A 15,425-nucleotide genomic window follows, 5' to 3' on the forward strand; every position below is an offset into this window, starting at 1 on the left:
CTCTCTGTTTCTCGAGAACCACGTGATTCACACAAGTCGCTCCTCCTCTGGTTGCATTTAGAAGTGCGCTGCGCATTCAACCAGCCTAGTGACAGCAGTGGACGGTGCAGAGCAGTCCTCAAGTGGCCACCGATCTTACTGGGCAGCACGGAATCAAGACGATAACTTTAACTTTAAGAAGTAGGCACCGCGCTTACTTTAGGCGTTGGGATTTTTTTTTATTTTTTTTGTATAGCCTATTGAAGTCGTGTGAGGATCAGAGTGGAGTAGGTGGGAGGAGTTGAAGTACGTACAAGAAGGTACATCGTTAATGGTTCAAATCAATTGCCTAATAGTTCATATAATAGGCCAAATAGTTCATTGAACACCGTCCACGGTGTGTGGGCTGGGGAACACCAGCCCACGCTGTTTGGTCCAGGCTGTTCGGACTCGCAGAGAACGCAAAGTGCGCGTTCAATGCCCATTGGATTCATCACAAAGCAAGGGTAAGTGTATTTATATTGGGAATTGAGAACGTCAGAATATTGAATGACTGCTCTATTAATAGGTGTACTCGGATTTTAAATGTGGAGGAATGTATTATCATCACCGCCGTAGCCTTATCAAAAACCCGGAACTTTATACCCCAAGCACATTAAACAATACAGCACGGCTATAGATCCAATGCACTTACACCAAGAATCTATTGTGATTGTCAAATGTTTATTTGGAACAGTTTTACACATATACATTTATAAAATACAATACAATAAGATGACGACAGAATAGTTAGGCCTAAATCACTTTTGCCATTCAACTTCGATTGCCGTGACGTCAGAAATAAACAAACGGGATAGTTCTACGAATTATAGGCCTACGAATTAAGTGAATACGATGTTTCAACCTAAATTTAAACGGATTTGGATGTTTTTTCATATTCGTCGTTAGATGGCTCAGTGGCAGGAGCTGAAGAACATTGACTCGGAGCATCAGAACCAGGTCATCCAGGTGTATGTCCACCAACAATTCCCCTTGGAATTCCGAAGCATTGCGAGCGCCTGGATCGAGGCCCAAGATTGGTAAAGGACCCTTACTCCAAAAAAAAACAAAAAAACATAACTATATTCGATTAAATATTTTTCAAATCTTTTGTTAAGAATATGAACAATTCCTACTGGAAAGACAGAGACCCTTCTTAAATTGTTCCAATAGGACACTAACAACAGAGTTGTAATATTTCATCTTTCTTTCAGTTATGGTATTTACAAGATTCTCAAGGGATTTGTTTTGTGCTATTGCAGGAAATCGGTGGCAGAGGATGAGGGACGTTCCAGGGCTCGTTATGATGAGTTGCTGGACATGGTTGAGGAACACTACAGCCGTCTTGTGCAACAGAACAACATTTTAGGCGGACCCAACTATTTACAACTAGTAAACGATGCGAGGGTAGGCCAACTGCTTCCGTTCCACATGTTATCAATTCGTGTCCTCCTTTCTCTTATCAGACCAAAAATATCCTCAAGCAAGGATATGTAGCCTGAGTTGTGTTATGTAGGAATAAATGCGTGTCTGATGCGTAATGCAGTTCCCTTTTTCGAGACTAGCCAGTGGAAAATAAACGATCAGCGCTTTGCGAAAGACTTGAAGTTTAGCAAATAAAGCGACGGGGTATTGAAGGGGCAGGTGTGGCCTCGTGGCGCCGGGGCTCTGCTCGGCCTATCTTAAGAGCCGTGCTGTCTCTTCCTCTCAGGCCCGCTTCCAGGAGAACCCAGTGCACATGGCAAGGATCCTCTCTCGATGTCTGTCAGAGGAGCGGAAGATCATTACATCAACTAGGGCGAATCTCCAGGTCAGTGCGGGAAGTTTGTGATTGGCCCGATGTGAGTTAATCCCCCACTCACCCACCCATCTTCTTATTTATCTTATAAGGGTGCCGCCCATATAATTATTTGCATTTATTTTGTCAATATAAAAAAACACGGTTATTATCATTTCTTTGCTTGGCTTGGATGGGTCGGCTGAATTGGTTGTCTCAAGGCTGTTTGAAGACTGCGGACATTGGGGTTCAAACAAATAACCTTTGGGCTGGGAGATGAATATGTGATTGAATCATAATCGACTTTCGTCCCCTTTTCTTATTGAAATAGTTTTTTTCAGGACACAGTGATTCATTCACTTCATGGGATCACGGCAGGTGTCCGTTTTTAAATACGTCAACATCTCTTTTCCCAGGAATGCCAGATAGAGCTGGACGACTCCATCATTGAACTGCAGAAGAAAATTCAGGTAGTATTTTGGATCTATATAGACACAGACTTATGTAAATATGGTTGTGGGACCATCAGATTTTGAATACAGGATACTGTCACTTGTTAGGGTTAGGAATTATATTACAGTGGTTCCCAAACTTAATTTGGCCTGTTACCCCATTTTTACAGATCTGAACATTAACCACTGTACAACCCATTTTAAACCAACCATATTATTCAGTGTCTAAAAAAGATTTTTAATAACCATATCCTTTTCTTTTGGCGCAGATGGCTGATTTGAAAATCAAGTCAATCGACGAGCAGTTCGGAAAGCATGACTCCTTCTTGAAAGAGTGGCAAGACGAAGGTACAACAGGATTGAAAGGGGCTGATTTTTATGACATCCATTATAAGGATAATAAATAAACTCTTAATGCCCCTTTTCATTTCGACCAATTCCAAAGCACTTAAACAATTAGTATGTTTACATGTACGCTAACTAACAGATCTAAATCTGATTTAAGACAATCATTTTAATTGAGTAACTTATAATTCCATGTACACACAAATGTGGTTAAGCTACGAGATACCTTGAACAGCATCCAATGTTCATGTCATGTTAAACGATTAAATGTATGAATTCATCCTGCGCGTGGTCAGAGATTCAGCACTACGTTTAGCATGTAAACAAGTTTCCGCACGTTTTATGATGGTTAGCGATTACTTGCTATGGTGTGTTTGTTGTCATCTCCAGTGGAGCAGCTGAACGGATCACCAGTCTCCCTGCAACTACACATGAGGAAGATTGACATAGACCGAATGCTCGAAGCTCTGAATCAAGCCAGACTGGTACACACACACACACATTGGTTTTACTTCTCTGATCTGTGTGAACCTACTGTCCCGTGGATCTGGAACTGACCTCAGCCATTTTGTGTACACATTGCCTCTGCTTGTACAGATTTACATCAGAGGAGCTTAAAGTATTTAGAAGCACACTGTGCCGGTAATTTAACATCATAATGGGAATGTTAGCCAGTATCAAAATGCAGGCAAATCGTTTCCCCCAATTTCCCTGCATAAGATGCTGTAACATTGCCGGTAAAAGTCTGGCACGTAACTGTTAATGGCAAAAGCGCACACACACACATATATATATATAGATGGATGGAAGGATGGATGGATGGATAGAACGGTACTACCAGTGCTTTGTGAATGGTAGCATTCCGCTAAAAAGACAGAAAGTCAAGCCTTTTGAGAAGCCGAAACCGCTACCTTTACCGAAAAACTTGATCTGGCATTTTAAAACATTCAGGTGAGAAGGGGCCTTTTGTGCAGCTATTCCAATATTGATGTATATGTCAGTTGCTTTGGATGAAAGTGTCCGATAAATGTTAATGAAAACGTATTAACCTATTTGTTTGTCTGATGGCTGTGCAGCACGTGTGTAACCTGATCGGGAACACGCTGAAGCTGGCAGAGCAGGTGGTGTCCAGGGTGGTGGATGAGGAGCTGAGGAGCTGGAAGCTCAGACAGCAGCAGGCCTGCATCGGAGCTCCAATCGACACCAGTCTGCACAAGCTGCAGAACTGGTACCTTACATATGTTCATGATGACCTCGGGCTGTGATGTGTGATGACTCTCAATAAGCACTTGACCATGTAGACCTGGGCTGGTGTTAACTTCGATGACTTTGAATAAGCACACCTCCTGTGTGTGTGTGTGTGTGTGTGTGTGTGTGTGTGTGTGTGTGTGTGTGTGTGTGTGTGTGTGTGTGTGTGTGTGTGTGTGTGTGTGTGTGTGTGTGTGTGTGTGTGTGTGTGTCAGGTTCATGGCGGCCGCATTAGCTCTGGACAAGCAGCTCCAACAGCTGAGGAAGCTGCCGGAACTGGACCTACAGTTTCCACCCAGTGACCTCCTGTCTCTGAGGACCCAGTGTGAGAAGACCGCACATTGCCTGTTCATAAAGCTCCTGAAAAAGTGAGGACTATATATATTATATAGGTGGCCTGTGAAGGGTCTCGTGCCATACCCTTTTCTTGGGAGTGAATAAAGTAACTGAGGGGTGGTGTTGCCTTGCAGTGCTCTGGTGGTGGAGAAACAGCCCAACTCTGCTCAGAGACCTCTGATCCTCAAGACTAACGTGCGCTTCTCAGTCAAAACAAGGTAAGGGCTGATAAGTTCCCATGTCCCATCCTAGTCTAGGTGTATCTAACAGACAAGTTTAGTGGATCACAACCATGGTAGCTTGGCAGAGATATCGTTGAACAAACTCATGGTACAACATCTGCACAATACAAAGCATTGTGTCGAAGAATGGGTAGTGGGAATGATTTTCCTTTTGAAAGAATTATTACAATCATTTAACAATTTATCGGGTGTACATGTACCCAACACTTATCTTACTTATCTTATATATATCTGGAGAAAATATGTGAGCGCCAGGACATCTCTGCCGCACTACTGTCCTTCAGTTAAAATGCTGTTATAATTGTACAAAAGGTTCCCCCTTCATAAAATTGCAGCTCCTGCGATTTGGATCTTGCCCTAGGCCTTAACTGATTTCTATAATATTAAGATTAAAGAGAGAGAAATATAAAATATTATATATACATTCCTTCCCCAGGTTCCTGGTGAATCACTCCTCATTTAATTGGATGCCTAAAGTTACTCTGATTTTCGACAAGTACGTAAGAGGCCTTATAGTATACAATCTTAAGTGTTTTGTGAACCGGAGCTTTGTCATCATTTCACATGCTATCTTTCTTTTAAGGGATTTTGATGAAATTGGAGCGGTCAACGGGTAGGTAAAAAGATAATAATGGTAAAAAAAATGGTAAACTATATAGTAATTAATACATTGCTTGATAGATTACAGTAGTGGACATTTCTCATCTATATATTTATGTGAATTCCTAGTTTCCGGAAGTTCAACTTCAACCCGAAGGGAGTGAGTAAGATGATGGATGCTAATGAGAAGACGGGCTTGGTGGCACAGTTTGAGCGCCTGGTATTCTACTTCCTCACTATATCTCTTGGTATTTGTTTGTTCTGTGTACCATGTCACTACCTATCTCGCTGGCTTCCACTCCCCATCCTGTTGTGTGTCTACTGCAATCTTATTGGCCCCCGGGGACAAACAAAATGTACTTGTACAATGCCCACTAGTCTTTTAGCTTTGAACCGAAGATGATCAGTGAGCTTGAGGGGTTAGAGCTAGGCCCAGGATTGCCTGCAGGTAGACTGAAGACATTGGGGTACCGACCCAGAACCCCAATAACATAACAGATAACATCCCTGTTAAAGTGCGCTTCCCCGCTTCCCAAGCGCTTAAAGAGGGCTTGATTTTAGGAAGGTTACCCCCCCATGAATAAGGTCATATGAAGCTTTGAGTATTATCAAAGAATACTCTTTGAGCTTTTGTTTGTGCTGATGGACTTGCTAATCACCTACTTTTTCTTTCTTCTGAATGTAAGACAAAACATGTACATCATTAAATCTCATTCGGGACTGAAGTAAAAGACGAATGCAATGGTATAACATGTTCAAAATGTGTGGTTTTTTCCCCCCCTCAAGGTACTTGTGGAAGAAAAATATAAAAGCAAGCGACAAACTGAAGTACGTTAAAATTCTGTCCAACCTTATTTTGTAGCTTTTAAATACCTGCAAAACACTTAATTAATGTTTGTAAAATCATTTTGACCCAAGGCATGATTTGATCCAAGACCCCTAAATATATTAATTGTTTTGCCTTCACTCTATGGTTAGACCAGGGTTGACTCCTAACCTAGCTTTGGGCCAAGACAGGGTTCAGCCCAGGGGTAAGAAAGTGTCCTTCTTCCCCAGAGTCTCCTGGCCGTGACCGAGGAGCTGCACTCTATCACGTGTGTGATGGAACTCAAGCTGCCAGGCCTGAGGATGGAGGTAGAGGTGAGAATGCTCAGTTATTTCTGGCCGTAACTTAGGATGGGGTTAAGAGTTAGCAAGTCATGTTTTTGATGAAATCAAGTCTGGTGGAAAGGCATCACAACAAAAATGATTGGTACCGAGATTTGGCTAATCCTAGTTTCACAAATCAGACATTAGATGAATAGTCTTACTAGAGATAGAAAACTCTCCGTAACGGACCAGGGAAAGAGGCGGGACCCCTGCCCTCTTTCAGGTTTTTGGTTTCCTGCCCGGGATCTGTGCCGTCTCCCCAGGTGATTTCTCATGATACATCCCTGGGGTTTCACACTGTTCCCTTCCCTCTGTTTCACCCTTCTTGATTGGTGCAGACCAGCACGCTGCCCCTGGTGGTCATCTCCAGTACCGCCCAGGGCCACGGGGCCTGGGCGTCCATCCTGTGGAGCGCTATGGCGGCGGACCTCCAGCCAAAGGTGGGTCTCCTTCTCGTCACTGTGCGACCGGCTCAAGGCTGCTGCTCGGCTTTGTTTCCTGCTTCCGGACTCATAAAAAAAAAAGAAGAAGAAAACAAAGGGTTTTCCAAGCATACAATATTTGACCTGGTCTTCAACCAGCGATGTTCCGAATGATAGGAAGTCATGCTACAATGGCACTACGACATCCTACGTTACAAAGGTTTACCCAAGGGTCTTCAAAGGTGCCGGTGGCCCCTTAGCTACCACAGTAGCTCTGTCAACATCCTGTATTCTGTTTCCTTTAGAATCTGTTGTTCCTGACCCCGCCCACTGTAACCTGGCCACAACTTTCAGAGGTGCTAAGCTGGCAGTTCCAGGCTATGAGTGAACGGGGCCTTGATGAGCAGCAGCTAGCCATGCTGAAGGACAAGTTTGTGGGTGAGTCCGCCCCGGGAAACGTTAGCTTGGCGACGCCAGATGACTTGCAATTAGTCTGGAACCTCTTGAATCATTTTCGATTTCCGCCTGCACCCGTTGCGGTAACGTCTCTGGACGCAAATGGATAGGCCTATAACCAATCATAGCAACGAAACGTGCGACGCAGCACTGAGCGAAGAGAAAGAGACTTCTTTCTGTCATTTGTGCTTATTTTCTTGGAAAAATAACGTCCAGTTCTTTAAAGGTCCCATGACATGAAAATCTCACTTTATGAGGTTTTCTAACATAAATATGAGTTCCCCTAGCCTGCCTATGGTCCCCCAGTGGCTAAAACTTGCGTTTGGTATAAAACGAGCACTAGCTGTTCTGCTCGCCTTTGGAAAAAACGGAGGCTCAAGTGCGCTGATTTGGAATGTCTGTGTTTAGGACGTCATCAAGCATGATGACGTCCTAAACGTCATCATGCTCCTCCCCTTACTCTGCCTGGGCCGCCCAGAGACGTTTGCCCGCCAATGAGACTCGACCGTGCGAGCGCCACGTGTGTGTGTGTGTGTGTGTGAAGTGAACACACACACTGTAACGCAAGTGTTTCTTGTCGGTTCTTTGACGTGTCTTGTATTTCCACAACGAGACTGTTGTGGGGGTTATCTGAGCCATGGTTGAGAAGGAATTGGGGGAAAGGAACTTTGGCTTTGACTGGCTGAAGTACATGAACTGCGACATGCCGCCGGTTGCCGTGAGGCACCATCGCCCGGCAGCGGGCAGCCGGCAGCAGGCAGCGCGCGGTTCAGTCGACTTCAGGTTGATGTGAAAGTGGAAGAACCAGAGACGTCGCAGAACCTGACAAAGTCGTTTGTGATTCATAATATCGTCTGGAGGCGCACACAGCTTTTTGCTGTGATAATATGTATTATATGATATAGATATCTATGTATTATATGATGTTACTTAGATATAGAGCTCCAGGACTGTAACGCAAGTGTTGTTCACTTCCTTGTTATTTGGATAACCGTTCTGCTTTTGGTGTTATGGCGCATAACACGTCGGACTCTCGTCTCTGGTATTTCTACAACGAGACTCGTATTGGGGGTTATCTCAGCCAAGGTTGAGAATGAATTGGGGGGAAGGAACTTTGGCTTTGACTCCCTCAAGAACATGAACCACGACATGGAGGAGAAAGGGATTGTTGGCGGCGAATGTCTCCCGCTTGAGCCCCGCGGAGGTGCCTAAGCGCTGCCCGGCAACGATCGATTTCTCCTCCTTGTCGCGGTTCAGTCTACTTCACATTGATGTGGACGTTGAAGAACCAGGAACGTCGGAGAACCCAACGCGGTCGTTTGAGATTCATAATATCGGCTCACACAGCTTTTGGCCGTGATAATATATATTATATGATATAGATATCTATGTAGGCTATATGATAATATTTAGATATAGAGCTCCAGGACTCCCGTGTGTTCTACAATATTTACAGAACACGGCTAAAGGCTGTGTGCGCCTCGCCATTGCGATACATCCACTGTAAACAGAGCGCATGGTACCGTGGCTGCAAACTGCTCAGGGCCACACCCCCACCCTCCTCCTTGACCCGCCTCGCTCCTCCTCATTAGCATTATAGCTACAGACACCAAAACAGCGCATTTGGGGGAAGCTCAATGTGCGACTGGCTCGGGGTGGGTGTAACTCTGCACCACGGCTGAATTTCGGGAACGTCTTTGAATACTGTGTTAGTTGTCCACTAATACCTATATTAAAGAATACATCAAATAGCATGTCATGGGACTGTCTCGATAGCGTAGTCAACAGACCGTTCTACATCAGCGGCAGCCAACTTTGTTGTCGTTAAAAACGGCTCCAAGCCGCCGCCAGGTTAAGCCCACTTCTTTCAAACCAATTCACTTTTCATTCAGAATGAAAAGGGATGCCCCATTAAAGATGGTTACGGGTGGCAATCGTATCCTGATCAAACCGTTCGTTAAGGGATTATGTGGCACAATGTTAACACTTTCACGTCCAGCAAATGCGATCTCAGTCTGGAGATTAATTCACGCGTTCACTCTCACATATGTCGCACTGTTTCCTCAGATGAGACCGATGGCCTTGTCAGCTGGAACAAGTTCTACAAGGTAGGTTGTTCTCATGTCCTCTTCTGTTGAATTTGGTTTGAGATTATAAATTTGTCGATTTCAAGAATAAACTCTGGCGTACCACCTACAGTATCCTGGTAGTACGCGTACCACAGGTTGGAAAACACTGAGATAGGCTATGTGGCTCGGGTTGGACTACATACATGTTTCAAATGATAACTCTTGTTTGGGGTCGACGAGGGATGGCCAAATTAAATATTTGCCTGCAGAGTTAACCCTTCCTGGGGTCAAACCGATCCCACACTTTGGATTTCCTACCCTACTTAGCCTACTTTGTAGTAATAACCACATGTCAACCCTTGTTTGTGACCATGAGTGTCCGATCTTCATAGAAATAGTCCAGCCATACAGGATTGAACGCACATCTCAATGATAAAGTGACCTTGATGCCTTTCAGACTTCATACCTCTGTGTTTTTGTTTGTGCTGCTGTTGCTATGCTAACCCTTGCGTTGCCTATGTCTGTCTGCGGCCAGTGTGACGCCACCTGGGTTTGGATCGAGGGCATTCTGAGCCTGATTAAAAATCACTTGTTGTCGATTTGGCGTGACGGGTAAGAGATCTGAAGAACGTCGCTGGATCACACTCGCACCTCAAATCATTCATATTTTTAATGAATTACAGCATAGTTATTGAGTATTATTGATATCATCAGGCACATCATGGGCTTCATCAGTAGGGACTCAGCCATCGTGCTGCTGAAGGACAAGCCCCATGGAACCTTCCTGCTGCGCTTCAGTGAGACCAAGGAGGGAGCCATCACCTTCAGCTGGGTGGACCACTCCACGGGCAGTACGTCCTGCCACATCCCAAAGAGCCTATTAGGGCTGTGCGATTAATCAAATTTTGATCGCAATTCGATTTTTCCGATCTCCATTACGATCTCCAAACTAATATAATCGAGTTTAAACTAAGTTATTTATTTTGTATATATATTTTATTCATTAAATGTTTTATAGAAATTGTAGAAAGAGCTGGAAATATATTTGTATTTATTTTCGATTATAACATTCTCTATTTCAACATTTTGTGTATTTTTATAAAAGGAAATTTCAAAGTTCTCAGGTACAAGCCCTAGAGTGTATTAGACCTTTCTATTACAATTAGGGCATTTAGCAGACGCTTTTATCCAAAGCGACTTACATCGGTTAATGCACACATTGACACACCGACGGCAGAGTCAGCCATACAAGGCGACAGCCAGCTCGTCAGGAGCAGTTAGGGTTAAGTGTCTTGCTCAGGGACACAGCAACACTCAGCTATGAGCTGAGTGTTGCTCAGCTTTCTACAGCAACACTCAGCTATGAGCTGAGTGTTGCTGTGTCGAACTAGCAACCCTTCGGTTACAAGGCACCTGCTCTACCTCCTGAGCTAAGCCGACTACTGCAGGGTTCTAATACAGCCGAGGTCCTACGTGGTTCAAATGTCCACAGTATGCCTGCAGGAATCCTTGAGCAGGAGTCCTTAACCCCGACCTGATCGTTAATGGGTTGAGATTAACTGAAAGCTGTGTTTGAGGAAAGCGACTGCTGAATGACATGATGACATGTCAACCTCAAACCTGTGCCCTGCCTCTCCTTTGACCTCTGCTTGTGCCCCCATCAGCGGCCCGCGTTCACGCCGTGGAGCCCTACAAAAAGGAGCTTTCGATCAGCAACCTGGCCGACATCCTCCGACACTACCGTCTCACAGACCCCAGCAGCAGGAGTGTGAACCCTCTGCTCTACCTGTACCCAGACACCCCAAGGGACGAGGCCTTCGGGACGTACTACACCAAACCAGGTAGCACGGCTAGCTTCCCCATTCTGGCCAGACAGCCAATCAGCTATTGTCTAAATTCTTCCAAGAGTAGCGCTACGATATCACAGTAAACCGTGTAGCGTAGCACACGCAGCTTCTTGATTCTTATCCAGATTAGCAAGGGGCTAAGATCAATTCATGGGAACTGAAAAACGATGTACCCGTAAAACTGACCTTTGACCTTTTCTCACCACAGCAGAAAACACTGACGGCTATGTGCTGAGGAATTCCGGACATTGGTCAGTGTAAGTGACATAAAACGCGTCTAACTTTCATGATTAAACCCTGCAGTGAGCAGGATAGTACAATAGTCAGTAGGTAAGCTGTATACTGAAGACCAAGAAGATTTGCCTAACAAAAAACAAAAGCTTCCTGATCGCATAATGGACTAAATGGTAAAGGGATGTTTGGCTGCTTGCTGCTCTCCAGGCACCCTACTCCCCCTCCTTCACCTGAGGAGAACCGCAGCATGGAGTCCAGCCTGAACAACATGGAGTCCAGCCTGAACAACATGGACTCCGGCATGAACAACATGGACACAAGCCTCAGCAACATGGACCCCAGCATCAACACGATGGACCCCAACATCAACATCAACAGCATCATCAGAAACAAGGACTTCGACACTACGGTATTTTAGTTGAACTGCCCCGAAGAAGCAGAATGCTTTTTGATTTGTTGCATATTCGCACACTACACTGTATATAAAGAAAATCTATTCTTAGCCCTCTCCGCCAGTAGTTCTGAAGTGACACACATTTCCCACCTGGGATGAAAAACCAAAGTATTTAAACTAGTGCTGTCAAGCGAGTAAAATATTTAATCACGATTAATCGCATTAATGTCATAGTTAACTCATGTTTAATCGCGAGCAATCGCGATTAATCGCAATTCTTTTTTCTATGCTAAATATCCCTTGATTTCTTAGTCCCATTAATTTTTCTCATTTTAATGCTCTTATCAACATGAAGAAATGCATCGGCTTGCCTTGTGCAAATGTTTTTTTATTGATAACACATTGGCATATACTGATCAAAACAGGACGATACAAAAAAAATGCCTATAGTGCAATTAAACGATGAACAAACAAACATACTGCCTTGAACATAGCAGTCAGGCTACTGCTTCTTTGTTTTGAGGCAAAGAAAAAAAAGTCATTTTTTTAATAAAAAATAAAAGAATTGCGTTAATCGTGCGATAAAAAATTGGTTTGCGTTAACGCCGTTAATAACGCGTTTAACTGACAGCACTAATTTAAACGTATCTTATTGTACGCTGCAGCGCATCATTTGATTACAGTCTTTCTTTTGCTTCTGTCCCTAGATGGAGCTGTTCCCTGAGTTGTCTGACATGGGTGGACCACTGCATGGATTCCAGCTTAACTATTGAGCTGCTATCAGACGTGGACTGGACCGACCAGGGCAACCTGTCTCCGTGGTGATGACCTTATCACCTGTCGACCGTTTGATCGGGTTTCTCGATCGGTATTCTCAGCTGTAACGGACAACTGTTCCACACTGTAACATTTTCGAAGAGAACAATTTTTAATGAGCTACTGACCAAAAATCATCCAACATAAATCAATCATCATAGCGCATTCCTCAGCTGACCTAGGGATCTCCCATTTTGAATTCATTCAACAGAAAAGTATTTTGTGCTTTAACATGATCTGCATCTATTCTTTGAATGCAGCCATTACCACCAGTGATCAACCACACACCTCTATGGGTCGCTGTACGTCCGTAAACAACTGCCTTGTAGGAAGAACAACATTTTTGGGGTTAACCATTTAATTCTATCAAATATACCACGTTCTCTTAAATATTTGTTTGAAATGTTGCCATTTTAAGGGCTGTGCATTTTTAAGGTTCTTAGAAACGTTTGGGTAGGCATCCGAGCCCAGATGGACTGCAGTACTGTAAATATTATGTGCTATTTTCTTCCTTTGCTGTCAGTGAATATATTAATGTGCAGAAAGATTGAAATAGGAAGTAACTGATGTGGTACTCCATATCATTATAATCATATCATCTCCTGGTCGCTTCGTTATATCGTAGGTGAAGCTTTAAATGTGCAATCCGAAGGATTCTGATAATGTTCTCTGGTTTGATTGATTTGTGTATTTTAACTTCTCTTGAGACAGAAAAAAAAAAACAATGAAGGTGCAATTTAGTTTTTGTTTATTAAAATAAACGTTGAATATATGTTCCAAAAGCAAATGACATCTGTACTGTACACTCTTTTCAGGAACTAAAAACAAAGAATACTGTACATCTAACATTCTGATATTTCCGTTTCTTATTCAGTTTGTTATTGTTTAATCATCCAAAAATGTCACAAGCCAGTTATCAACGATACAAAACATTACCATAAAACAGACAAACAATTAATTTAAAGCTACAAGTTCAAAATAACATTCAGATGCATCTTTAACGCCATCGATTATATTAACCTCCGAAGAAGTACATTTTAAAGGTATGGCTGCACAATATCAACTATAAATTTTGCCTTAACAGAATGCAATTAATGCATTTAATAAGCTTCAATGTAAGATATTCTGTAATACAGGATTCACAATTAACACAATAATGTATTTGTTTTTAAAGTTGACCTTAACAATTTTGTCCCCATCATTTCACTCAAGCCCAGACTTAACAAAAGCTAGTTACAAATGTAACATAGTTATGCACGTTCATCTAGTAAACACACACACACACCATTTGATGCACAGCAGTGATAGAGGCCTTGTATTGCCATATTGCTAGTTGTGATCAGAATCACATCTGCAGCGTAATGTTGTCCATGTAGCCCTTTTTGTTGCACTTGACTTACTAATTTGGCTCCTGATTCCAGAATTCAGGAAAGACGGTTTCTAACTGATCAAAATGTGGACGTCAAACCACGCCAGCTAATTGGTTCTCATTCTTATCAATAATTTCCGAGTTGTGATTGGTTCGAGGCAGGTAGCACGGACAAACCAAAGCCGAAAATGGCATCTTTAAAAGTGTTTACATTCAGTGAAAGGAATCAGTTGCTTTTGTCAAATTTATTGATTAATAAATATTCAGGGGTTGTTTATTGTATTGATGTATTACAGGAGAGTAAATTAAACTGATTCTAAAAGTGCTTGTCCTCATTTTCTAGTACTGCTGTTTAACAAATGTCATCCTTTTCTAAGGTATATGCCTCAGCTGTGTCTGTTTCAGAGCATAACAAAAAGGCACACCCTTAAATGACTAAAACACCTGGAATGTTAGATCTACGCACTAGCAGACAACAATTTTATATCCGGGATTGGTGTTTGCCATCCCTGGGGGAATCTCATTGAACAGATTAAGTAATATGTGTACTTCAAAGATTTTTTATTTTTTTTATCAAGCGTCGGTCCAAATTTTAAATGAGTTAAATACAGTCATTTAATTCTAGTTCAAGATTTGATGACGACTTGAGCAGCTTACACAAGGGATTTTCCCTTATAAGAGAAACCGACTTCATCTGGTTGAATCACGGTTACCTTGCACATCTAAAAAAGCAGTGGAGTGCCTGTATTGCACGACAGAGTGTACGTGAACGGGCAGTATACGATACGAAACATCAGACTGCCGATATACGGGTGTGACAAAGCTACTGTTCAGTTGACCCACTCTAGAACCGAATTTGGAAGAGGACACCGATCTACATCCTGATAGTTCAGTGGTTCAATAACAATAAATATGTACTAATCTTATATAGTTTCATAATAGTGTACGATTACTTTCCAATAGTATTGGTGCATTTCCTTCACACATAAAAAAACGTGGAGTTAAAGGTCACATCTGAAGCAGAACACATCCAGGAAAGCTATAACATTACTGAAAGAGAACTCATGACAAACTACAATGTATATTCTATAATTGTCTCTATTTTTAACCAGTTAAACCCTGTCAAACAAAATGATAAACGAAAAACGACCAACAACGAACATTCGTCTTCTCTGAGAGAGATGGACCGTTGTTGTGAATACAGACCCACTCCAAATAACCCAGCACTCATTTGGTCCATTTTACTGCGATATCTCTCGGCGCTACAGCGCCGCCACCTCGTGGCCCGGGGGTGGTACTACAACAGACCGTCTAGGTTTTTCTCCGCACTCTCCTTGGCGTTTGTGTCTGATGCGATTGGATTGTATTTCTCGTGGAAGTCCTTCAGGATAGTGACCACATCGTGGTGACCAAAGTGCAACGCCTCTTCCATTGGAGTGTTTCCCCACCTGGGGTCAAGGGAGAAGGCCAGGATAAAAACCCTAATGTTAATAATATGCTATTGTAAAGATACTCATATTAGTCACATCAACTTGGACTTTAACTATTCATACTATCTTTAATCACAAACCCCTATTTTGCAATTATCATCTCAATATTTCATATTCAATTTGCAATATTCCAGCATCTGAGACACTTATTGTTACATAGT

At 42.8% G+C, this 15,425-nt stretch overlaps 2 protein-coding genes across 6 annotated transcripts in view; one reads left to right on the forward strand and one right to left on the reverse strand.

Moving 5' to 3' along the window:
* Positions 1-50: 50 nt before the first annotated feature.
* Positions 51-14,099, forward strand: LOC115533223 (signal transducer and activator of transcription 1-alpha/beta). Of its 2 annotated transcripts, XM_030343593.1 has the most exons (24): positions 51-485; positions 928-1,058; positions 1,281-1,425; positions 1,730-1,828; positions 2,212-2,265; positions 2,517-2,595; positions 2,983-3,077; positions 3,669-3,820; positions 4,056-4,208; positions 4,311-4,394; positions 4,855-4,914; positions 5,002-5,031; positions 5,148-5,238; positions 5,805-5,846; positions 6,075-6,158; positions 6,506-6,607; positions 6,895-7,027; positions 9,113-9,153; positions 9,650-9,726; positions 9,829-9,965; positions 10,779-10,955; positions 11,170-11,218; positions 11,403-11,604; positions 12,297-14,099. In XM_030343593.1, the coding sequence occupies exons 2-24, from the start codon at positions 928-930 to the stop codon at positions 12,360-12,362; spliced, it is 2,283 nt and encodes a 760-aa protein (XP_030199453.1). In that variant the 5' UTR covers positions 51-485; the 3' UTR covers positions 12,363-14,099. The 2 variants fall into 2 exon arrangements, with proteins under 2 accessions (XP_030199453.1, XP_030199454.1); XM_030343594.1 differs by lacking the exons at positions 928-1,058; positions 1,281-1,425.
* LOC115533225 (glutaminase kidney isoform, mitochondrial) overlaps positions 13,137-15,425 on the reverse strand; it is a 31,164-nt gene continuing 28,875 nt past the window's right edge. For all 4 annotated transcript variants that reach the window (XM_030343600.1, XM_030343599.1, XM_030343602.1 and 1 more), the window contains one exon: positions 13,137-15,222. In XM_030343600.1, the coding sequence (XP_030199460.1) occupies positions 15,072-15,222 (151 nt within the window). In that variant the 3' untranslated portion in view covers positions 13,137-15,071. The remainder of the gene's footprint in view (positions 15,223-15,425) is intronic.

The sequence above is a fragment of the Gadus morhua genome, chromosome 20 (assembly GCF_902167405.1).
Source record: "Gadus morhua chromosome 20, gadMor3.0, whole genome shotgun sequence".
Lineage (NCBI taxonomy): Eukaryota > Metazoa > Chordata > Actinopteri > Gadiformes > Gadidae > Gadus > Gadus morhua.